We start from the raw sequence: 26401 nt of genomic DNA on the forward strand, positions 1-26401 counted from the left end.
TGTTACCCAAACAATCCATATATCAAACAAATCATTTAAAAGTCACCATGAAATCAAAATGGACAATTATTATTATGGGATATTGCAGTATTTATTATAAATGACATCTTTTTTTTTTATTCACGTGCCCTCATACTCTGTCACCTGTCACTTACAATAGATCAACCAATAGCAAAGCACCTAATCAATTCCCTATGGACAAAATCTAGTCCTCCTTAAATTTTTTCTCATTCAAGAAGTCGTCTCATGAAAACACAAAGTATTAGTGTTTTGAACTTTTCAGCCTATGGGATGTTTTTACTGAAGTTACATTCTTCTGCCCTGTTTCCACCTGGTATTAAGATGTGTTTTGGTTTATTGGAAAACAAGTAATTTGTCTCTTTTGTCCATTTCCATCCACTTCTGTCTTGATCTCTTCGAGTCGAAGGCTAATGTATGGGCGGGTAAATGTATGGGCGTTTTCTGATCTTTCGATCTAATGGACGCATACTTTTGAATGCGCCTGGAGATGACAGAAAAACACACAGAGACTTTAATTTCTGCTCTGACAGCTGCAAGACCAGCCGAACGCTGTGAGTGGTGTTGTAGTCAAGACCACCTTATCTGAGACCAAGTCGAGACCGAGACCGAGACCAATGTGTGTTGAGACCAAGAAAAGACCAAGACTTTGAGGGGTTGAGACCAAGACAAGACCAAGACTTTGAGGGGTTGAGACAAAGACAAGACCAAGACTTTGAGGGGTTGAGACCAAGACAAGACCAAGACTTTGAGGGGTTGAGACCAAGACAAAACCAAGACTTTGAGGGGTTGAGACAAAGACAAGACCAAGACTTTGAGGGGTTGAGACCAAGACATGACCAAGACTTTGAGGGGTTGAGACCAAGAAAAGACCAAGACTTTGAGGGTTTGAGACCAAGACAAGACCAAGACTTTGAGGGGTTGAGACAGAGAAAAGACCAATACTTTGAGGGGTTGAGACAAAGACAAGACCAAGACTTTGAGGGGTTGAGACCAAGACAAGACCAAGACTTTGAGGGTTTGAGACAGGGAAAAGACCAATACTTTGAGGGGTTGAGACCAAGACAAGACCAAGACTTTGAGGGGTTGAGACCAAGAAAAGACCAAGACTTTGAGGGATTGAGACCAAGACAAGACCAAGACTTTGAGGGGTTGAGACCAAGAAAAGACCAAGACTTTGAGGGGTTGAGACCAAGACCAAGACTTTGAGGGGTTGAGACCAAGACAAGACCAAGATTTTGTGGGGTTGAGACCAAGACCAAGACTTTGAGGGGTTGAGACCAAGACAAGACCAAGACTTTGAGGGGTTGAGACCAAGACAAGACCAAGACTTTGAGGTGTTGAGACCAAGAAAAGACCAAGACTTTGAGGGGTTGAGACTAAGACCAAGACTTTGAGGGGTTGAGACCAAGAAAAGTCAAAGACTTTGAGGGATTGAGACCAAGAAAAGACAAAGACTTTGAGGGGTTGAGACCAAGAAAAGACAAAGATTTTGAGGGGTTGAGACCAAGACAAGACCAAGACTTTGAGGGGTTGAGACCAAGACCAAGACTTTGAGGGGTTGAGACCAAGAAAAGACAAAGACTTTGAGGGGTTGAGACCAAGACAAGACCAAGACTTTGAGGGGTTGAGACCAAGACCAAGACTTTGAGGGGTTGAGACCAAGACCAAGACTTTGAGGGGTTGAGACCAAGAAAAGACAAAGACTTTGAGGGGTTGAGACCAAGACAAGACCAAGACTTTGAGGGGTTGAGACCAAGAAAAGACCAAGACTTTGAGGGGTTGAGACCAAGACAAGACCAAGACTTTGAGGGGTTGAGACCAAGACAAGACCAAGACTTTGAGGGTTTGAGACAGGGAAAAGACCAATACTTTGAGGGGTTGAGACCAAGACAAGACCAAGACTTTGAGGGGTTGAGACCAAGAAAAGACCAAGACTTTGAGGGGTTGAGACCAAGACAAGACCAAGACTTTGAGGGGTTGAGACAAGAAAAGACCAAGACTTTGAGGGGTTGAGACCAAGACAAGACCAAGACTTTGAGGGGTTGAGACCAAGACAAGACCAAGACTTTGAGGGTTTGAGACAGGGAAAAGACCAATACTTTGAGGGGTTGAGACCAAGACAAGACCAAGACTTTGAGGGGTTGAGACCAAGAAAAGACCAAGACTTTGAGGGGTTGAGACCAAGACAAGACCAAGACTTTGAGGGGTTGAGACCAAGAAAAGACCAAGACTTTGAGGGGTTGAGACCAAGAAAAGACCAAGACCGTGGTCGAAAGTGGACAAGCTCAAAATGTTTCAGACCCCGTTTACAGCTTTATTTAGACCAAAACGCAAAATCTTAATACCAGGTGTAAACAGACCCTTAGTCACAATGGGTGACGTCCATCTCCCCACACAACCTTTTCACCTTCTAGGGTTAGGTTAATGTCACCCCCACTGACATCAACTCGTCGACCCTGCTGGAGATTTACAAGCAGGGGTCACGAGAGGAATGGGCAGGTAGACCTTGAAACAGATTGACAGGCCAGAGTGACGATTCAATTTGTACCAAGTTTGGACACATGGGCATCAGAGAGCATGAAAAGTCACTGCAAAGATTCACAGGCCGTGAGAAGCCCTTCTCACATGTGCGCACAAGAAAGATCTGCCTCTTTGCTGGACTGGCTGTTCGTTTGTTTTCACTGGACACAAATTTTCCCCAAATTGATGCAATTCTATTGATTAAATAATGGCCCGTTTCCTCCCATCAGACTGTCACTCTAAATGCTCCACTCTTTCACATGTGTCAGCCAGTCTGGACGTCAATCTAGAACACAGACAGCTCTTTAACTTCTCTTTCTATGTGATATCTATCAAAGAATCTATTGTAAACATTCGATAAAAGACACGTTTCTTTTTAGGATAATAAAAGTCAACTTTTAGGAATCTGAAAGGTTAAAATGACCAAATTCACATGAACTCCATGCCACGGTCGCCATCTAGTGGACATATAACGCATTATACACAACCAGCCGAAAAGTTGCATGCGTTTGACTGATTTGATCGTGATCTTTTAGTTATGCCAACAAATCAAGTGAACTTATTCACATTACTAAAATTAATAAAACTGTTTGAAATTACGTTCAGAGCTGGAATCCAGACATAGAAGCACACATTTATGTCACTACATAATGACCATAGTCCGATGACTCTACTATTATTTTAAAATGTGGAACAGAAGAAGAAGATGATGATGAAAACAGTAGCAGATTTCAATATGAGGAAAAGAGGCTGTTGGTTTATAGCAGAGGAAGAGGAGGTGAGGGAGGGAAGGGGGTGGAAGAATAGCTTCAATGCCTGTTGCAACGACCCAAACTACCAGCCTGTAAAAATAAATCACACATCTGCTTCCAATGAGCCCCTGACATATTAATGCCCTTGTGCTTGTTATGAAATTCTTGTAATGCCCCCCTCCCTCCTCCAAGTCCAGAGCACAATGTGCATGTGTCACCAATCCTCTTCAGCTTCCTCTGTCTGTTCATCATTACCTCTCTCTTTTTCTTCTCTCTGTCCCCAAGTTACCGACACAGACCATCTATCCATCTATCCATCCACCAATCTATCTGTCTATACTTCTAGTAGAAATAATAACGCAGTGTGAGCTGGAAGAAAAATATTTAAAAGTTTGTGATGGCAAGCAGCGTTGCCTTCATACAATACAATAGATTCTCAATGCAAAAATGTATCTCAATGCAATCTGTTCTAAGCTCTTAGAAAGATCTCCTGGACAGAAAGACAGAGCAACATGTGGCCCTTGTTAAAAATAATAATAAATGAAACAATAACGGGAAGAATGGAGCTGCCGCTCTTTGAAGTGAGCGTGAATCTGAACTCTGCAGCTAATTATCCGCAGACAAACTGAAAGGGCCTGTTTATTTATCTGAGGAAGAACAGTGTCCTGCGAGGAAGAGGCCGACATGTGCTCCTCTCTCAGGGGGAGGCCACATAGCACATGTAGCAACTCAAACTAACCATGGCCAATACAGATCCAGAGGATTATTAGGATTTTCTATTGTATATTAATATCGTATCTTAATTAAGTAACCTAAGGAATTTTAAGATTTAGACCACCACATATGCCCAAACTCTAGCATTTCCTTAATTGTGGGTGATATCTTCATATTTTTGGTGATACTCAACAGGCTGCATACGTCCTGACAAGTGAAGCCAAAGCATTTTGCTTGCCCTCTGGTGGCTGGCAGCAGTATAGTTCATAAACTCAGCCCTCTCCATGTAATCTAATGGGATGAAAGCCAAAAAAAAAAAAAACATTATGTTTTCCCAAAGATGGTTTCTATCATTTTAGGTAGGTATAGGTTATCACACAGACGTATACTCAAGTGTTTGTTTTTTTTAAGTAGTTTGGTTTTAGTTATTTGATACTAGAAAAAAGTGTGAGCGGTACCTTGATACTATTCTGTTCCACTGCTGCGCATAATCGGCAACAACCGTTTATGGGATATTTTGGCTTACTTTTTCTACAGTGGAAAGAAGTGGAGATCTTTTTTTTTCTTTTTCTTATACGTTAATGGCTTAAGTTAAAGCAGCACTAGGTGGGTTTTGCTCTCGGGGTTCCCCTACAGTTGGGAAACAGTATTGTCCTCTACTACTGTCGTAAACATCTACATCAGGGGATGCATCGCACGTGCATTTGTTGACATGACAACTATAGCCCTGAACACTGCCGGAGTTCACATGCAGGTGTTCTGCTTGCGTCGCGTGTGAAATGTCTTCATCCCAGGTACAGTGGCATATGTTTCAGCATGTCATATGAATATCATTTCATGGGTTTTATTTTTTTCAAACGCCAAATGATCGCGATGCTCACGTTTACAAGCCAGCGTCATTATAGTAGCCTAGTCTATTGGTTCCCGTTTTACAGAATCTATGACACTTCAATTCAATGTTTGAGTGGTAGGCAGGCACGGATTTAGAAAGCAGAGGCCCCTGGGCACAAAATCGGAGGCCCCCAAGAACTCGTGGCCCAAACTCACACAGCTTAAAAAACAATTTGTCCTTAACATGACACAAGCTTATATTAAGGGCTTCAAAATAACTGGTAACACAGTTAACAAGTTTTAAGCAGTTTGCCTTGTGTAAAAGATTTGTGCTGTTTAATGCGTTTGAGAAAATCAAATTACAAAAATTACTCAAAATTACATTCAAATATATGCTACATTTGTTTGATTTCATTAAAAAAAAAAGTAAAAAAAAAAAAAAAGATATATATATATATATATATATAATCATTTTATTTATAAGAAAAAATTAATATAACCGTAGAAAGAAAAGGCTTGCTCCCCCTAGAAAATTTTGATTTCTATGATCTACCTAATGTGCATTTTAAATTGTTCTGAACGCCAAAAATTTTATATAGCAATACCTTGAAAACCATGTCAGTGGGTAGATATGAATGATAAAGTTTTTCCATTTTCGTCAGTGAAGACAGTAAAACTTATGTTTTACTGATATTTATATGTGTTATGAAACATTTTCATAGACATGTTAATTTACTGAAGGCTACTAGGAAAGCTGGGTAACTAAATTTATTAAATTAATTCACAATATGCACACATTCATTATTAATCTGCCCAATACAGGCTGTGAAAAAAGCTGAACTTTTTTATTTACTGAATGCAACAAATGGAATGATTAATTTACAATATGCACACATTCATTACTATTAATCTTATGCCTAATCGGATGAAAACGGCTTTGTTAATATTTCTTATTTGTTAATTAGCTATATTTTAAATGACATTACATTGGCCAATTCAATTGAAAATATTGAAATTAGACAAAAGTTTATTAATTTGAGTGAACATTTCTGACTTAGAGAAGCAGCTGTCAAATATGAAATGTTTAGTTTAGCTTCATATCTCGCACTTGACGTCAAGTCATGCTGCCAAAATTCGCGCTCAGCCTCAGAAGCTTCTGTGTGAACATAAAGCCCGCCTACTCTGATTTGATTGGTTTTCTCAAATATTTTGAACCCCCCCTAAAAAGGGCCTATGCCCATGGACTAAAATATAGGCTACATATTACTAAATTATTTGTTGGAGAATTTTAAACCTACATGTATATTTTTATAAAAGTGACCATTATAATGGGGTATTCATATGAAGGCTAATATTTAGTTTGTGCTTTTGTTTCATTTTAATTTTTACTAAAGTTTAGCCTTTAGTGAATCTAAAAACAAAAGCATTAACCACCTTTTTGCACATAATATATTCCATAACCTACATTCACTATATTTGTTTCCATATCCTTCAATATCAACATTGTTTAGGATATCATTGGGATTGATCATGTGAAATAATAATTGTTTTTTACAAATAAATACTTTTTAATTTAAAAAATTGTATTTCCGTTTTAATTATTTTGTTAAATCAAGTTAAACTAAATGGAAATGACAAATGACAGCTGAAATAAAAATATATTTTAACATGTTTTCATGTTCTTAGTTTTAGTTTGAGTTAACTTAGTTAGGCTACTTATAACCCCAATAATAGCCCTGCAAGTTAGATTATATGATTATTAGTAGCTACTTGAGCAAATAGTTTATGTAAAATGCATAGGCCTAAATAAGCGCTTTTTAATCACATAAAATAGTGATTTAATCAGCCTAACGATCTGACGGGAAAAGACGAAAGATATAATTATAGAATTATAGAACGGAAAAAATAAGTGAAATATTACGTGAATGTGTCCTACATATTAGGCTTTGCATTGACAAGCCTCGAACGCCTACTGGTCATACAAATGAACAGTCAACATTAATACAACAACGTTACATGATTTAAAAAGCAACATATCGTACGGGGACAGATGGGTGGTGAAATCTTATGAAAAGTTTAGTTTATGAAAGGTGCTGGGCTTGCATCTAGCTCGCTCTAGCTAAATCAGAAAAAAATATTTATTTAGGAGGTGGGTCGGTGGACGCAGATTCGGAAGGCTTCGGCGCCGATCCGGGCATTTAATCAGGGTTTTTAATAAGAGGGAAAAGTAATAGATGCCTACGGTAATGTAGCCTACGTTAACCTACCAGTCACCGCCGGCGCGCCGTGCAGGCTCTTTATCTGCATCGAGCCGACTTTTGAAAAAAGTGGAGAGGGTTGGAATAATGCTAATTAAATCCTCTCTGGTATCCTTCTGCTTTTTTTACTTTCCGTTTTGTGGCTCCACCGTTTTTTTATCCATGTCGTTTGTTTTTTCGATGTCCTCAACTCTCTTTTTTTCACACTTCTACCGCCTGTCTTGCAGCTACTAACAGTTTCCGCAGTAAGCTCATCAGACACAGCCGACACTGGTCATGATACTTTTTTTGTGTGTGCAAATAAATTATTGTTAACACACATACACACAAACACACACACACTCATTAATTCATTTTATTTTAATTTTAAATAAAAAAAAAAAAGGGATGAAGCCACACAGTTAGTGGGGTCTTGGAGGCCCCCTAGAGGTCGGAGGCCCCCGGGCACCGGCCCAATCGGCCCGGTGGTAAATCCGGCCCTGGTGGTAGGTAATAACCATATATCGTCAATATTATAATATCAAGCTACCATAGATGAATCTGCAAATTTGAAAAATCGATTTGCATTATAGCTTGAGGCAAGACAAATAAACAAATATCACCGACATGTTAGGTATCCTAAAATATGATTTTGTACGTCTTATGTATTTACTTGCAAGAATGTAGCCCCTCCTCCTTCAGCTCACGCGAGCAAACGCTGCCCAATGTTGATCCTCGTCCTGCCTTTAATCCCATCACTTTCTCGTTTCCTCTTTTTGCTTTCCTCCGACAAAACCTTTGCTTTCTTATTTTTCTGTGCTGCTTCGGCCATGACTATAACATCCAGTAAACAAATAATTGTTGGGCTCGCACGTCTGAATTTAAGGAAGTGGGGGTGGTGGTGGAAGTGACGTATATGCCGTAAAGCAGTCGAATTTTGTAGTTCTTTTTGTTCTCGGGTTACTACCCGAAACCCGAAGTTTAAAAGTACGATTAAAAACGATACAGACCCCGTCAGGCTATGGCAGACGTGTCATTCAACCTATTGTAAGTCGATGTATCATCACAAGAGTCTTGAAAATATATTATGAAGGTTGAAAAGTTACCTAGTGCTGCTTTAAAAGGCAGATGTATTTTTCTTAGTGCTGGGAATTGATTAAAAAAATTAAACTATTAATTGTTTTCTGTAATTAATCGCGATTAATCACAAGTTTTTAATATTTTTGGAGTTTTTAATATTTTTTATATTGTAATCATTTCAGTTACTCTCCAAATTAATGAAGAAACAATTTATTGACAGCATATTTTAAATATGTGTTGTCATGGCATCTTTTTATGAATGAAGGCCAGTATCACTGAATGTATATGAAACATCAATGACATTACATTACAGTATAAATGAAAGCTACCAATTTCAACATTTATTAGGCTTTAGAGAGAGCATTTTTTGTGGTGCCCCCCTGAGCACTTGGTGCCCTACGCGCAGCGCGTGATGCATGTAATGGGAGCGGCGGCACTGGCGAAAGAGAACTCAATGTGTGCACGAGACTGGCGCAACTAGGGATCTGATTGAGACGCACCCACACAGACACACACACACACACACAGACACACACACAGACAGGACACTGACATGCAGCGCGCTTATGGTTTAAAAGCATTACATGAATAAGAGCGTGATCATATAATGTAACACTAGGCAAGCATTTATTTAAAAACGAACGCTGTGTTTTAAAAATTAATCGCCCACGTTAACGCGTTAATTTGCCCAGCACAAATTTTTTTACATACCAGAATTTTGAAATGTCCGAATTTGCAAAACATTTATTATGGACAGCTAGTAGTTGCTGTGCGAGTAAACCTCACTCCTCTGATCTCAAGAGACGCTCTAGTGAATGACGCTAGAGGTTGCAGCCTTTAGCCTCCTTGTTAGAGGGTCCGATTCTCATGCCGGCAGACCTGGGTTCAAGTCCCGCTTGGAGGAGGCAGGTTTGAACAGGAGGGGTTCCAATTACATTACTTTATTTTATTTTTTTTACTGATAACGCACATCACAAAAAATGTTGCTAGTGAAATCAGATATGCTATTAAAGTACCAGTGCCAAAACTCTCATACTTGTGATTCATGAAACCAAGCATCATGAAACTTTTTGGAAAATGATTGGCCAAATAAAATGCTAAATACAATGTCATTACAATGCTCACAAAAGTACTTAATTCTATATTGCCAGCAAAATCGTTACAATGTTGCCCAGTCCTAATAAAGCGAGAGTAAGTTTTAATGGGGAAAACACTTTTTTTGTGGGGAGTCGTCATTGTAATTTTAACTTTATAAAAAAAATCTAGTGAATAACATTTACAACCCATAATCCATGAGAACAATCCAATGTTACTACGGAAATTGCAACAACAAAAACAGAAAGTTCAGCCATACTCCCAAAAAAGAATTGCAAAATAACACAAACAAGTCAGATTCCCTACACTCTCAAACTGCTTTAAAATAGTCTGATATATACAAATATTTAAGAAACATATTTCTTTATTACTTTTTTGGTTTAATTGTGTCATGTAATAAATTACATTTTCAAAAATGTTGCTTCAAATCAAATTTTGTAATGTCCACCTTGGAACGGGTTGGTTCAAGGATTTCAAGTCTTTATTGATTTGTTTTATAAATGAAAACAATGAATGGGGAAATATTTCCAGAAGCAAGGCCACTGAAAAAGTGGGTGGCCACTGTTGTGCTCTATTCTCGCAGCTTGCCAAAAGGAGTCAGAATACACAGAGTTCACTGTGCAGGATGTGTAATAGTAGTAGTAGTAGCAGTAAGTACACGACAGCTTTGAACACTAACCTCTGAGCAGTCATCATAACTATATATGCTAACCCTCTTTTCTGGAATCGAGAACAGATTACAGCAATTTGAAAGAAATCAAGAGGTCATCACAAAAAAGAAACACATACAATATTATGTTGTGCTCAGAATGCCCCAGGATAACAACGGCCAACCAAAAGAGTTTCCTCCACACCTACAAATGTGCCCACTTGAGCTTCAATGTAACAAGCTTCTCATTTGCTGGCGTAGAAGCATCGCGTGCAATTCATCCAGTGCCTACGTGTCCCTCTAAATGGATCGGACAGTAAGACACTCAAATCCTCTCGGCCCCTGTAATCTTGTCACATGTGACCAACACACGCTAATTACGGGGGTGATGGCCCATTGGGTTCCCATATAGACACAGCTGCAAGGCAACTCTACAACTCAACCTATTAGCTCTTAGCCTAAAAACAGGTCAAGTGCTCTTACAAGAGACCCTACGAAAGACTTGGGGTCAATCCACCAAAAGTCCTAATCTTCACCCATTGCCTCTGAGCCAGAATGTTTAGGCATTTGATTAGGCTTAACCAAAGTGGCAAAGAACTTAAAGTTCACTACTAATTATAAGAGCTTGTGATTTCTGCAAATAGGGTTAGTTGCAAACACATAAAGTTGATTTGCTCTTAATGGTAACTGTAAAATGATCTAATTGCTCTTTGACAAATTACATTGGATTGACTTGGGAGCAAAATCTGTCTGGACAGGTTGTATGACTGGATCTCCCCATGATTTATTGAGGAACAAAAGTGGATAATGGTTAATGACATTAAAAATGTGGCTTTATCTCCTTTCATCATGTAAAAATCGCCTCTGAAGGAAGAAGGAAAGCTGTCCATGGAAGTTGCTATGGGAGGATTGACCAGGGACAAGGACTGTTCAATTATGTATGGGTGATAATAATTTTATGAGACCTGGACAACTTGTGAAGTTAGACAATAGGATAAACATATCGGTCAGGTTTACCTTTCATTAAATCAAAGATGGAAGCCAATCACTGAGCTAAAGACATTTGTACGTTTGGTTAGATTACACTTAGCAGAAGTATCAAGTGCCCCCAAAAAAGTATTTTAAATTATTTTAATACATTAAATATTAAGAACATGTTTGAACTACTGGTGCTTTACTCTACAAAGTTCACAGCTATGATGAAGACTTGTAATGTTGTATTTTGTATTTGTTTTCCTTTTGCACTATGACTAGAATAAGTAAATATTTGTTATTGACACAGGAGCTGGAGAATACAAACCCCCCAGTGGTACAGTGCATTATCCTAACAAGTCAGAGGTCTGAGTAGCCATATAAGTTACAAACAAGAAAATTTTATTTCGTTGTATATTATATACCAACAACTTGGAATACAGACAAAACAGCAAAGGTAAGAAGCATCATTTGAGAAACGAGCTTACTAATATAATAGGCACAGACCTATGGTGGAACTAGCCTTACTCTGAGTTGACATAATTTATGTTTTTTTTGTTGTTGTTGTTGTTGGGGTTGTTGTTTTTTTGTGTGAAAAATGCATATCAGACAGGAATTCTTTGGATTGAAGACTATCCAAAGATACCTCACAATACCAACAGGTAAAAGGGGAAACTGATGCTAAAGTAACTAACCAATTACAGAGTAAGATAAAGGATTAGTCCTCAGCTCATCTGCAAATGGGATCAGTGCTGATTAGTGGGGTTTAGGATGACGTAGAGGAACTTGATTCTACAATCACACAGCTCCTCAGGCGGCCACCCCCTTTTGCAGGGAAGGGAACCATCAGCAAAAGCCACACAGCCCCCCAGCCGGTCCATTTGGGTGGATTTATGTGAAATTCCAGAAGAAGAGGCCTCTGGTCGTCAACAGTATGGACTCTCTTAAGTTGTGGGTGGTCAGAATGGGTATGAAGAGGGAAATCCTTGATACAACACGTTCTGCAGCCACACTTGATGACGGATTACTAAACTAAGCTTCTGGTCTACAACGTTTCTGTTAAAGGTCTTCAAGAAAACACATCAACTCGTAAAATAACAGGCAATCATACTGAAGAAGAATCCCTGTGAATATACCCTTGTGAAGAACCATCAAGAACGAAAACATGGCTTTGATGCCCATGAAATTTGATTTGGCCAAACGGGTCAAGCTGGCCCAAGGACTGTGGATCATGTACTGGCTCTCTGTCATGGCTGGAATCCTCATCTTCAGCATGGGGATCTTCTTCAAGATCGAGCTGCGCAAGAGAAGCGAGATGATGGATAACAACGAGAGCCATTTCGTGCCCAACCTGCTCATTCTGGTGGGACTTGTGGCCTGTGGTGTCAACGCTTTTGGGGGCAAAGTGTGCCATGACTCCCTTGACACAGTCAAGTTCACCAAGTGGAAACCTATATTGAAGACCTACATGAGTGGATGTGTGGTTTTCTGCTTTGCCCTCTTTGTCACGGCTCTGCTGTGTTTCTTGATGCAGATCTCTCTGCACTTCGCCCTGGCTGAAGGCCTGAAGAATGGAATGAAGTACTACAAAGACACAGACACACCAGGACGATGCTTCATGAAGAGAACACTGGATTTGACCCAGATTGAGTTCCGCTGCTGTGGCAACAACAACTACAAGGATTGGTTTGAGATCCAGTGGATTAGCAACCGCTACCTGGACTTCAGCAATGATGAGGTTAAAGAGTGAGTACTGATATTTTTTTCCCCCCTAAAAAGCAAGAGGTATCAATGGAAACGTGGATAAGAGGTGGGGAGGGATCTAAGTGGAAGAGATTCTGGATGATGCATTTTCTTGTGATGAATCAAAAGGTACAGGCATTAAACATTTATGTCCAAGTATAAGGACAAAGTAATCAAGGCGGATGTTCAGTGGGTTTTGGGGAAGATGTAGCTTGTTTGAGAAAGTAGGGCAGCTAAGCGGATAGAGATCAGCTGATGTATATATTATTCTCCTCTTTAGGAAGTGTAACCTAGATGAAGCTCTACTATGCAATAATTTACAGAATAACCAAGACAAAAGATAACATACAAGTTCTAACAGAGACATTTCTCAAAGCAGACTCCCAGAAAACTGTAATGTTGAATGCAAGAGGAATCACAGGGTTTGTTTTGAGAGATTCCTAAGTAGATAATTGGCTGGAATGGGTAAAGGGGGTGAATGGGTCCATGGATTAGATAATCTGTAAGGATCCTATACCAAAGTCCTTTAAAGTTTACCCCCACACCAATCATAACATCATGCCCCTCAATCTTGACCTCCCAAGGGGCTATCACTGTTTAAGGTGATATATGGTTCCCAAGGAGATGTTCACAAATCTAATTTAAAAGTGGTTGTTTTCTTCATCAGATTAGAGTTCGTATATTTGTCTAGTAATCTCAAAGTTAATATAAATATACAAATTTGTTGAGATATGTTTCTAAGCCTGTCACTCAATGCCACACCCAGGAATATGGGCCAATTAATGCAATTAAAATATCTGCCTGAGAGTTCTCAATCTTTTTGGGATTTCTTAGCCGTGTCCAGAGCAACGTGGAAGGCAAATACTTGATGGAAAGCGTTCCCTTCAGCTGCTGCAACCCTGGCTCCCCTCGCCCCTGCATCCAGCATCACCTGACCAACAACTCCGCTCACTACAGCTATGACCACCACACTGAGGACCTAAACATCTGGACCAGAGGTTGCCGTGAAGCCCTGGTGTCCTACTATGGAGGCATGATGAACAGTATTGGTGCTTTTGTGTTGCTGTTCATTTTTATGGAGGTGGGTATGAAATAGGAACTGCAATCTAAAGTTGAACACAGCTCATTTATGGCCTTTGACTTTGTCACTCGATTACACTCTTGGTGGGTAAAGAGTGTTGCTAGATTATAAAGTGAGCTGCTAGATTATGAGGTCAGTTGGTGCGTAAAGAGTAATATAAATAGGTCTGAAAGAATCAGATTAATTAACCGCTTAAATGATTTAATTAACACTTTGTGCTGATGGCATGACGAGGTATAACTGATAACATGTGGGAAATTGATAAATAACATGATCTTGGCATATTTACTGATTCATATTTTCCTTTTACAGGACTTAGTACCTAGTTATTACCCAGTGTTATTACTACAATATGTACATAGTATGTTTATGCGATATAGTATATATTCTTTCAGTTCAGATTGAAGATGGTAGCACTTTATTTGACAGTCCTATTAGGGCGCACGTTCTTCGCTTAGGGCAGGGGTCTCCAAACTCGGTCCAGTTTAGCTCCAACCCCAAATAAACACACCCGAACCAGCTAATCAGTGTCTTACAAGGCCCTAGTTAGACACCGATTAGCTGGTTCAGATGTGTTTAAATGGGGTTGGAGCTAAAATCTCCAGGACCGAGTTTAGAGACCCCTGGCTTAGGGGATAAAAAGACATTTGAAATACGTGACCAGCAGTTAGCGAACATCCCATCACTGCTCACACTGCTAGGAGCAGAGTTTTAAATGAATATGTAAATATGTGCTGTGTGCTTTCCTCTCAATAACAAAATTAACACACAACAAAAATGACATAAGTGAGAAAACAGCAGTTAACAAAGCATCTGATCATAGCGATGTAGACCTGTTTGCGGAAGCTCTGAAATTCAGCTCTCAAGTCACATCACATTTATTTCTATTTCTCTTCATACAGTAGATTGCTTTAAATCAAGCAGCATTAAAGTTTTAAACATGGAAAAAAAATTGAGTTTATTAAAGTTTATTGGTAGTAGGTGTTTACCAGACTTTTCCAAAATGTTCTCTTTGGCAACATTCCGAACTCATTCCCGAAACAAACTCAAATCAATTTTTTTTTCTAAACGACATCACACAAGTTAATTTGTCAATTCAGCTTGAAGTACATCGGGCCTTTTGTGATTGCGTAATGTGACGTGACAGCAAATGTGCAAAAAAAATAGCTCAAGAGGGTTAACCTTAGCTTAAGTCCTAGATTCTTGGTGCCAAACTGGATATTTCCTGGAAAAGTAGAGCTCACGGGGATCAAAACAGAAGCACACAACAATGCTTCTGTTTTGAGCATGTGTGGAAGTTCCTAGAGACTCATTAACCTGACATTTCGTCGCAGGCTGTGGTGACTATCGGTTTGCAGTACCTGTCTACTTCCCTGGAAACCCTGACAGACCCAGAGAATCCTGAGAGCGAAAGTGAGGGATGGCTGCTGGAAAAGAGTGTGAAGGAGACGCTTTCTAACATCATTCCGACGATCAAGTCCCTGTGTAAAGGCAACCAGGTAGAGGAGGGAGAGGCAGAAGCAGCTCCCACATAAAGCTGAGAGAGTCACGCCCCCTCCTGCCCCATCATGTCCGTGGCCACTCCCACTTTTGGGAGAAGGAATGCATGAAAGGTTGATTCAAATGTTCTCTCTTAAAAATATAGGTGTATATGCATACATATAAGATCAATACACCTACAATTTAACGAGATTCCTACTGAAATGTGAATGTACACACTACAATGTAAATACAAATGAAAAATAAATGAACGTGTTTATTTTTTAATATTTTAAAAATTAAATATATCCGTAAATGTCCTGATATTAACCATATCTGATATTCCAATCAAGCAAGCCTCACCGTCCACGTCCATCAAGTTTGACCCTTATATTTCCAGTTATTTATAGGTTGAGCGGATGTTTAACCCGACAGCCTCACACATGCAATAGCATATATTTCACCATATAGATTTCACCATAAAGCCATTGTGCGATATGAAATCAGAAATCACTTCTCTTGAAGGGGTCACATGGCAGCTTTTATCCGGCAGCTGAGGAAAATGTGTTTTTGTAAGCGTTCAGTCACCTCCCAGAGCTAAAAAGGATGGAAACAGTGGCATACCTTGCTTTTTTACACAACGCTGCCTTTAACAGGCCTTAGGTTGTCTGACGATTTTCAAAAGCATGTTGACGGTGATCTACTAGAGAGCAGAACTCTGTAACAATGAGACTGAAACTCAACACGTTCGCCATTAATGTGTGTAGTTCTCGGGTTAAATATCTGCCTCACTAGTTGAAGAGATGTGAAAACAGGCTTTCTTCCTCGACTTGCACCATTTCAGCGCTCTGTTGAGCCGACAGTTGTGGGACAGTTACAAGAGTACCAACTTGTAAAAGATTCTAGTCAGTTGTGTGTGATTTGTTAATCTAAGTCAGACAACCCAGTCAGTTGTATTTTTTTTTTTTCATATCATTTCTGTGACTTTTTAATTTTCACAGGTATCTCTTTCTGTGCATTTGACCTTGACTTTGCAGTAATGTCAGTTTTTGTGGATTCTGTAGGCAACTTCATTTGTGAGATAAAGATGTTTAATGAGATTCAGCGTTATTCTGTGGTATTATTTTGCAATATACAGTATATAATACAGCTCATCCCCAATGTGCACCTACCTCTGAACAGATGTGACTCTTTGCTTCTGTTTAAAGACTTAAATATGAGAGGTGAAAGTGGGGTAAGGTAATAAGTGGCTGTAGAGCTGGTAAGAGATGTTTGGACAGGTGAATCCCAGCGGGACACAGCTTTACCTGATTGGATGAAGAGAAGGAAATGAGGCTTTTGTCCTACTCAGAACAGCTGAACACCCATCCTCAGGATACCTTTAAGCAAAAGAAAAAACGTGGACGTGAATTTTTTCAACATCAATATTTTAGGATAAAGGAAAGTAAAACATTCTGTTTTAAGTAGTCACACTACTGACACTCTACTGCTTTTCAATTGCCCCTTATAAAAGTATGCCAACATTTTACAAATTACTAAACAATAGACCTATAGTCAGTTGACAGGCTAAAAAGTAATTGTAACTGACAAAAGCACCAAAACTGCATAAAAATGAACTTGAACAATTATCTTTTGCGTTACTGTTGAATGATGTGGTTCACCATGAAACCCTTCGATTAACACTGCTCTAGAATAGATATATTGGCGAATGTGACGAAACATATGAAGACCATAATCAAAATCCTAATCAAAAGGCATTATTTTATTTAATTTTTTTAAATAATGATATTACTGTTTTGTCTCTTTGCATTGAGACTTTATTTTCATCACAATTCCACACAAATACTCAATACAGATGAATCCATCCAGGAATAACAGGCTTAATTGTCATTCAAATTTAATAGACCCTTTTCACATTTCCAGGTTTCTCCGAGCTGAAGTCGTCATAGTTGGGTTAACTTTTATAGTGGTGAATGATATATTTGTGTCCCCATTTTCTCAAATAGCAAAAGAAAAACTCCACAATAGTGATTTCACAACTTTCAAAAAGAGGGAAAAAATAAGAGTGATATTGATAACGGCAGTGAACAGAGAGAAATATGTAAATTTTTACCATCACTCCCATAGACGCTGTATTAGAAACACCCTCACAGCAGCAGTTCTTTTGTAATTTGATGCAAAAGTAATATAATACAAAGTATTAGTCTTATAAATGTACCAAATTCTTTTAAAAAAAGAAATACAAAAAACTTAACAGGATTTACGAGATTGATGACCGTTAAAACGCATCATCACAGTCTGTGAGAAGCAGTGGCGGTTCTAGGGGGGTGGCCAGGGGGGCCGGTGCCCCCGTGTCAACAAGCCTGGCCCCCCCTCTGGCCCCCGTAAATTTGGAATCACATCGCACCAAACAATGTTCTGAAACTGGTTGCAATGTGCGTTTTTTGCTGTGGCGGTGTGTGATGAAAAGAGCACTTTATTGTGTCATAACCAATAACCAATGCAAAGAAGCAATGAGGAGGCTGCGCGCTGTGGCGCGCAAGTGATGTCTGTTTATGAATGATTCGTCACTCAGTCTGCATTCGCTCAAATAGTTGTAAAACGCGGGCTATAGCGGTTGCTACGCTCTTGATTATAGATAAAATAAGCTCTCTTTATACACGTTGTGTTGAATGTAACTGCACCCTTACGCAGCAGTGATAGCTACTGGAGATTAATTTTACTGACTTGACGACTTTGAATTCCATTCAGTCATTTCGTTCATTTACTGGTAGTTAAAATATATTTTTTCAATGGCTAATTTCTCCGAACACGTCCACATATGTAATCTTTGATCATATTCCGAATTAGGAAGATGCAGCCAAAGATAAATTATGACCAACGCAATGAAAGAACCGTTCATGTGCGAATATGACAGAGATAGGCATACCCGAGAAAAGATACAGAATAATGTAATTTCAGTCTTGTTCACATATAGCGAGAAATAATATTATTTTATCCAATTGTCCAGTGTTGCTTATAGAGTATTAGATGTTTGTTTTGATGTCTATGCTAACTTTGCGAAGAGTCTGCTAACAGAGAGCAGGTAGGCTACAAAACATGTAAAATAAATGGTTTAGTTTTACTTTTATAAATTGAGCATGCATGATCATATTACAGATACATTACTTTTCAAATAAATAAATGAACTTGAAATGATTTTACTTCACGTGTAGAGACTGCAGATCGAGTGATACAGTACATGGCCAAATAAAAGACTTTCAATAATCTGGGAATAAAATAAAGGGTTAGTTCCCCCTAAAAGAAAATAAAAACACCTAATGTAACTCACCCTCGTGTTGTTCCAAAACCTGTATTGTTAGAATGTCGTTAACCAAACCATTTCAGTGCCAGAATGTCCATAAAATTCAAGATATGCGGCAGAAATGCCCCTGTTTGAGTTTTAGACTCAGAGCGTTTTTACACTGGGCACGTTTGTTGTGGTCCGCGTCAGAGCGCGTTCTACACCGCGAATACACCGCAGGCTCCCTCTCGCTCGTATCCAAGGTAAATCATCAACACTATCATCCCTTACACATGTGTTGTATTGAACTAAATACACCATCATCTGATAAAATGCATGCGCAGGTTACTTTTCTTGCGCACCCGAGTCTTAATCTTAATATATAATACAGTCTTATCCTGTTTATATATATATATATATATATATATATATATATATATATATATATATATATATATATATATATATATATATATATATATATATATATATATATTAACAAAAGTACATATTTTGAATAGGCTATCATAATGTTTATAGTTATTTTATGTTTATTTCCATTTGTTTAGCTACGCATTTGTGTTGCCTCTATCCAAAAAAATACATATACAATGGTTATTAGCAGTTGTGTACTTTGTTTTTGATTCATTATTGCATTAAATATTATTATATTGGATCTAACTATAATTACCCAGTTGTGAATCATATGACCAGTGGATCGTCCGTGGGTGGCCAGAAAACATTTATTATAAACCAGCGGCTCGGTAGCGGACCACTGTCGGAAAAGTGGTGGCTGCCGCCGGTGGTCCGCTAGGAAAACGATGAGCAAAATGCCAGCGGGCCGCCGGTGGGCCGCCAACTTTGCCTCCAGTGGTCCGCCACAGGCCCGCTAGTCGTATTAGCTTGTTGCTTTCAAATTCCCATGAATCGCAGCACAGCTCGAGCGCAATTTGCGCAACCGAGCTCAGACTACCTCCTTCAGGCAGTCTCGAATTCAGTTCCCCTGAGCTCAGCTCACCCGGGTCCGCATGACAACTTTCACATTACCAATTATTCGAACTAAACTGCCAGTGTGAAAACGCCCTCACATTTACATCATGATATAGACTAAGCAATATAACATGAGTAACGAGTGCAATATCACACAAGTTCTGTTTTTCTACCCAGAATAGCATGAGTGCAAATGCGATAGGCCTACTGATCTTATACAACAGTTTAATAAAATAAATAAGTTAATATTGTGTTCAACATAAGAAAGTCCTATTTGGAACGACATGGGGGTGAGTAAATGGTGATAGAATTTTCAGGTGAACTACCTAATTATCTACTGGTTAAGATAAATGTTAACGTGTGCACCCTAAAAGCACAAGTGGCCCCTGCCTGGCCCCCATAGTTACCGTGGTCTAGAACCGCCACTGGTGAGAAGGGTCTATATTAGTAAAATGGAGATTAAAGGCCAGTTGTTCACACCAAGAACGATAACTTTAAAGATAACTAGCACCAAGACGATATCTTGTTTATTATCGTGCTTGTCTATCACTTTAAATGCTAGAGCTCGTTACAGCGAGATGGATTCTGATTGGCTATCAATGTTTTTATCGTTTATCAGCTGAATCAAATCGTTCTGAAAGTGATTCCAATTATAGTGTTTCTCTGTGCTGTTATCGTTATAGCTGTGGTATGAAATCTGCTATTGTTTAATATTAAGAACGATTTTTAGAACTATATCTTAAACGTTATCTTTATAGCTATCGTCATTGGTGTGAACGGCCCTTTAAAAGGTTGAAACAAGTAACTTTGTATAGGTAGCGCTAAACAGGATGTGTGTATTTTCTTCGGCCCTGAAGTCCATAAACAGTGACTGGCTGGATAAAAGCCGTTAATCAGCTTCTGGATTAGCTTACCTTCTCAGGTGAAGCTCTGGCCTGGACAGGTGCATCTCACGCATGCCTAAAGATTTATGACACAAACATAACTGCCATTATTATAAGGTATTGTAATTTAGGGTTTTAGGCTTTAAAGCTGCATAAATGAAATTGGCTTGCATTGTGTTTTCCGTCTCGTTGTGTAGTCGAAGTTTATGGAATTCCAAAGCCTATACCTATCCAAGTCCTTCATCACAGATATTATCAACGTCAATAGGTAGGGGTGTAACGATACACTCATGTCACGATTCGATGAATCGCGATACTGAACTCACAATACGCTATGTATCCCGATATTTTAAGCCAAAATAAATAAAGAAGAGAGGTTTTTTTATTATTATTAAAATATTATTATTATTATTAGTGTATTATTATCAGGACCCACAGATATTCCCCCATTGCATTATTATATATTATATTCAACATTATATATAGTTGAATAATGTAATAATGTCACTGAAACTCTAAACTTAATTTTTTTCCCCTCACGCATTACTTGCGCTTTCAATGCAGGCAGCATCTCTCCCAGTGTTCACTATGTCCCGCCTCTCCCGCTATTAAAGGGTTACTTTGGTGATTTAGCATTAAGCTCTGTATTTAAACTGGGTCATTTATGTAGTAGAAATGTGAAATTATTTTTGAATTTGGTGCCTTCTAGACTGTGAAAAGACAGAAAATGGATTTTTGTCTCATGGGGATGAAAGACAACAACTCCCAGAATGCACTTTCTTCGCTGCCCACCCATCGGTTTCATTTTTTATAATAATACAATCATCTCGTTCAGCTAGAGAATAAACACTACAATTAAAAACTGAACGTGTCTTTTCAATAACGTGTGAGTGAGCCGAATGAAAGTCACGAGACAAACGCAGCAGGAGTTAGATTTCATTCATCAAGAGAGCGAAGAGCTGAGCAGAGCTGAGGTAAGCGCAGCTGTCATTCTCAGCGCGTGTCCAGTCTAGCGTTCTCAGATCGCATATGGAAGCTAAACTTTCATAGGAATTCGTTGAGAAGATGAAACACTCACTTTCTCTGCACGGCTTCGTAATGAATGCCAGAGGCCGAGCCGTGCGCATTTACATTCTGTGAGATGAGATCTCTCCCCTATAGGCGGGTTGAAAACATACAGAACTAGCTCCCCCTACTGGCTGTAGTCTTATATAATAATTTGGATATTATAAAATATCCAAAAACCTCTAGGCCAGTGTTATATATTTTGTTCAGTTGAGTACTTAGAATATCCCAAATGTTTCCAACTATTTGTAAATTGTGAGAAATTGCTATTTTAACGTGTGAGCTATGCGTTAGAGGGAGTCGCCTGTCGATTGCGTCATATCTGCGTTACCCTCAGTTTCCGGTTTTATTTAGCAGAAACGCTGTACTCTCACTGCAGTGTGAACAAGTGTCATAGCAGCTGTTGAGCGAACATCATAACTTCCTTTTCAACACACTCAGATGTGTCTAATACGATAAACAGAGTTGCGTTACCTCACACTCAAGACTGGAAAAGAGGAAGTGGCGCCGGCGACCGTGTCATAATAAAAGTCCCGCTGGCGACTATGCCATAATAACAGTCCCGCTCTTCAATCGCTCCAGCGGTTCCTCAGCTCCACAACACTCGGCCCTGCTCTGCTTCAGACTACAGTAATGTTAATAATAGCATCCATGAACATGATTTCTGCCCGAGTCCTATCCTGACTCTTTTCCACCGGCTGTGAGGTGATTCTGCGCTCAAACGTGGCATCATCAAACTACGCCTTTGTTTTGAAGTTTTGAACAGGGGACCTCTAGTGGACGGAAAAGTTACATAGTGTAGCTTTAATGCTAAATCACTAAAGTTACCCTTTAATGCACTGTACATATAAGAATGAACCATCTAAAATGCTTTGAAAAATCATACTGTTAAAACTAAATGTGATCTCATCTGGTTTGCGCTTTCACTAAGGAGTGCCGCTTTAAATGATGTTGGCACTTTGACTTTGAGGAGTGCCTCTTTAAATGATGTTTGTGCTCTCACTTTTCACATTTTCGCAGTTCCATTCGGCAGCGCGTGCAATTCAGGGGCCGGTTGCACCAGTTGTGCGTAAGTTACAACTTAGCCTAGTTTTGACGTAAATGGGCATAAGTTACAACTTACGCACTACTAAATATTTTTGCGTTGTACCATTAAACTTAGTTGAAGCTTAACTCTACGTATAAACTAAATATTTACGGAAGCCTCCGATCAGGAGTAACGTTTGGAATAATATAAAGCAGACTGACTGAACTGCATAATAAGCTCTTGTTTTACATGACAGACTTCAATTCTTTACACTTATATGATAATGCTGCCATTCACACTCGCTTACATTTTAAGAGAGAAAACATTTTGTTAATAGATTACTTTATTTGCAGCTCTTCAACACGAAACCATCCAAAACTGTGTGCGCCGCTGCATGAATCTGTCCCATCGGTCTGTGTTGTGCATGTCATGATGTCAAATAAAATCAGTCATAATCAATAAATGTAATTTCTTATGATTTTTTTTTTGTTTCAGTATTTATTTATTGATCCTTGTTAATGTCGTTTCATATACTGAATGCTTCTGAATGTTATTTATATATAAAAGCACTTATGTTTTTCATGATTAAGTATATTTAAATGAAACATATTTTTACCGTTGGTTACGTGAGGCAAAAGAAGTTATAATAATGAAGGACACTGAAATTCACGGTATTTCAACACAACTTTTGCGCACGCATTTGAAGGCTGCTATTGGATCATTGAGGGTAAACGTCATATTATGCGACTACGCATTACTTTACGGAGAGCTTACGACCTACTAGTTACGTTCTGCCTTAAGAACAAATGGTGCAACCGAAAAAAGTATAGAGTTAGTTACAAACTATCTAGTTACTAAGCCTCTAGTGTGGACTTTACGTTCCAATTTAAGAAAGAACTTACGAACGACTGGTGCAACCCTACCCAGATGATCAATGCAATCAATCACAGTTCTAATCGCAAGAAAACGTGTCAAAATGACCACTCAAACTGTAAATGTTTAGCTCATCCAAGAATTTTAATTCTGCGTTTACTCACTCTCATGTTGTTTTCTTGTGTCACTTCATTTGAACGTCCGTGTTTACTACACTATGCGCGTCGTTGTGAATCTGTTCATCATAAACCATCGTTCGTGTCTCTTCAGAAGACTTGGATTTGGATTTTTCCACTCGATTAGTTCTTTTACGATGCCTTTATGACATTTATTGGATCTTTTATGTTTGAGAGGAATGACTTTAAATGGAGGAACAGAGAAGGTTTCATAAAGAATATCTTCCTTTGTGTTTGGAAGTTAAATGAAAAACGACATGATGGTGAATACATGATGACAGAGTTTACATTTGTGGTAGCCTACATTTGTAAATTTGTGTTTTTACAAGCAAGTTGAGCCTTGGATAAAACAACTCTATATCGCGAATCATATCGTTTCCATCAACGATACATATCGTCACATTTTTATATCGCGATATATTGTTTAACGATATATCGTTACACCCCTATCAGTAGGGTATACTTATTGTATTTCGGCCACACCACAAGGTGTCACTGTGGCCTCAACGCTTCGCCCTCGCCTACTCTGAGCTCGATTGCTATGTCTGAGGCAAACCACACCCTCCTCATTACCCTACGGACAAAATAGATGTATAAATAAATAAATGTATAAATAAATAAAAATAGAAATGAATAAATGTATAAATAAATAAAAGAATAAATGTGGAAAAATACATCTACATAAATAAGGAAATAAATGTACAAATCATTATTTTAGTTTTTTTTTGTGCTTTTTTATGTGTATTTATTTATATATTTGAGCTTTTTTACATGTCTTTGTATATTTATTTATTTATGTATTTATTTATTTTTAATTTTGGCAGCTTTGGAATTCCATAGAAGTTAACAACACTCGCACACAATGTGGGAAAAACGGTCCAATCAGAATTCAGTATGCAAAGAATCTGACAGTGGCGTCATTCATTGCCGTTAGTAGGTTTTGAATTTCTTTGCACAATTGATTAAACATAATATTTAAATAAAATATGTTTCCTTTAAAATTCCACCAGAATATGCTTTGATCTGTGCCAAAAGGCCTCTTCACACCAGGCGTGATAACTATAACAATCAAAATAACGATTGGTATAATCGTTCAAATGTTATTAGTCCACATCACAACTTTAATGATAATGACACACTTTCAGAGCGTTTTTTCTAGTGGATGAAAGATGAAAACATAGACAGCAAATGAGAGTTCACCCAACTTTGAAGTCAGCGGTTTCCCTATTTTAGGTGTAGTCCACACGTACATGGGTTTTTCCCTCTGTTAAAAAAAAAATTGCGCCCACATAAAAACGCAAAACACGCTATGAAGCGCTGTCAAGAGCATGCCAAACCAACAGGTGGCGATACAACCCTAACCGTAAAGCCACGTTGGCCAATCAGAAGCCTGGAAAAAATATTATTGCTGGTTCCCGTTCTGGCGCAACCAGCCAAAATCTCAAAAAAGTTCAGATTCAGTGTCGGGATACTGCGTTTGCGTGTGGACGAACGGGCAAACTGCACATAAAAAGCTGCGGTTTAGTGTGGACATGTGGACAAACAACAAAAGAAAAGTGCTGCGTCCCAATTCGCATACTATCCGTACTAAATAGTATTCGAAAAAAGAATTAGTATGTCCCAAATCTTAGTATGTTGAAAAGAGTATTCCAAAGATTCCCGGATGGTTTACTATTTCCGGTCAGAATTCGAAGTGCAGATCGATGCGCACTCTAACGGCTGACATTGCCCACAACCCATTGCGAGAACTACAAACGCGGATAAAAAGGGTTAAAAAACTACAAACATGACGGTTACGCGAGTCTGACGGTTAAGTGGAGAGGATTAGATAAAGTGGTTTGAGTGAGCAATTATCAGTATTTAACCTGATGAAAAGATATTTATTCAATGTAAGCCACATTATATTTCACCTGCAGCAGCATTGTGAACTTTTGTAATGATACATTTGGCCATTAACTTTGCAAACACATGAGAGGAGTCTCTGCATTAAAGACCCACGAATGGCGGATCAACGTGCTACTATATTTCTCTCTGATACGGTAGGAAATTAAATTGAATGTGGAGGATTTGAACTGTGACGATGATTGACAGGGTAGTTTACGGTGACAGGACTCACGTAACTAAGCAACAGAGTCCGTTAAAGATGACGAAGTAGTATGTCCCAAAGCTTGCATTCTCTTCTGCTACACACTCAAAAGTATGTACTTTTTCTTAACAAAAAGAGTACATACTTTTAGGACGTAGTATAAGTAGGCGAATTGGGACGCAGGCGCAGCCAAGGACATCACTCACTGCTCTTGGTTGAAATGCTTTTGTAAGTTTAATTAGATTAATCTTTAAATTATACAGTCAAATATGCAATGTTATTTTACATTTGATCAGTTACTGTACCTGAAAACTAATGTTAGACGTACCTGAAAAGCATAGTTTACTTTATTAGTATCTTTGCTCAATAGTATTTATTTGTGCTGCTGCTTGTATTTAAATGATTTGTTCTTATTATTTTCTTTATTTTTATTTGACAGTAGTCCTTTTTTCCCTGAACATAGCAAATAATGAACCGTACCGAAACCGTGAACCTAAAACCGTGATACAAACCGAACCGTGAGCAATCTGTACCGTTACACCCCTAGCGTAACGTATGCGAGGGGGTGCCACAAAACATTTTCAAAGGGTGCCATGACTAAAAAAAGGTTGGGAAACACTGATCTAGACAAACCATCTGCCATTTTCTAAAAAACAAACGTTTATATACTTTTTAACCTCAAATGCGCGACTTCGGTGTTGTTCTTCTTCACTGCGTAATGCGTCATCACGTCATGGCAGTGGCATACGTGGAAGTACTGACCCAGTGGCGAAAAAATACATCTCATGTTCTCATCCAACTTTAAAATTGTACGACATTGTTGTTTTACTTTTATTTTTGTAA

The 26401-nt window shown here is 38.7% G+C and overlaps 1 protein-coding gene across 1 annotated transcript; it reads left to right on the top strand.

Moving 5' to 3' along the window:
- The first annotated feature begins 11630 nt into the window (after positions 1–11630).
- Positions 11631–17403, top strand: prph2b (peripherin 2b (retinal degeneration, slow)). Its single transcript, XM_079842603.1, has 3 exons — positions 11631–12617; positions 13449–13695; positions 15030–17403. The coding sequence occupies exons 1-3, from the start codon at positions 12037–12039 to the stop codon at positions 15228–15230; spliced, it is 1029 nt and encodes a 342-aa protein (XP_079698729.1). The 5' UTR covers positions 11631–12036; the 3' UTR covers positions 15231–17403.
- Positions 17404–26401: the final 8998 nt, after the last annotated feature.

The sequence above is a fragment of the Gobio gobio genome (assembly GCF_949357685.1).
Source record: "Gobio gobio genome assembly, chromosome: 18".
Lineage (NCBI taxonomy): Eukaryota > Metazoa > Chordata > Actinopteri > Cypriniformes > Gobionidae > Gobio > Gobio gobio.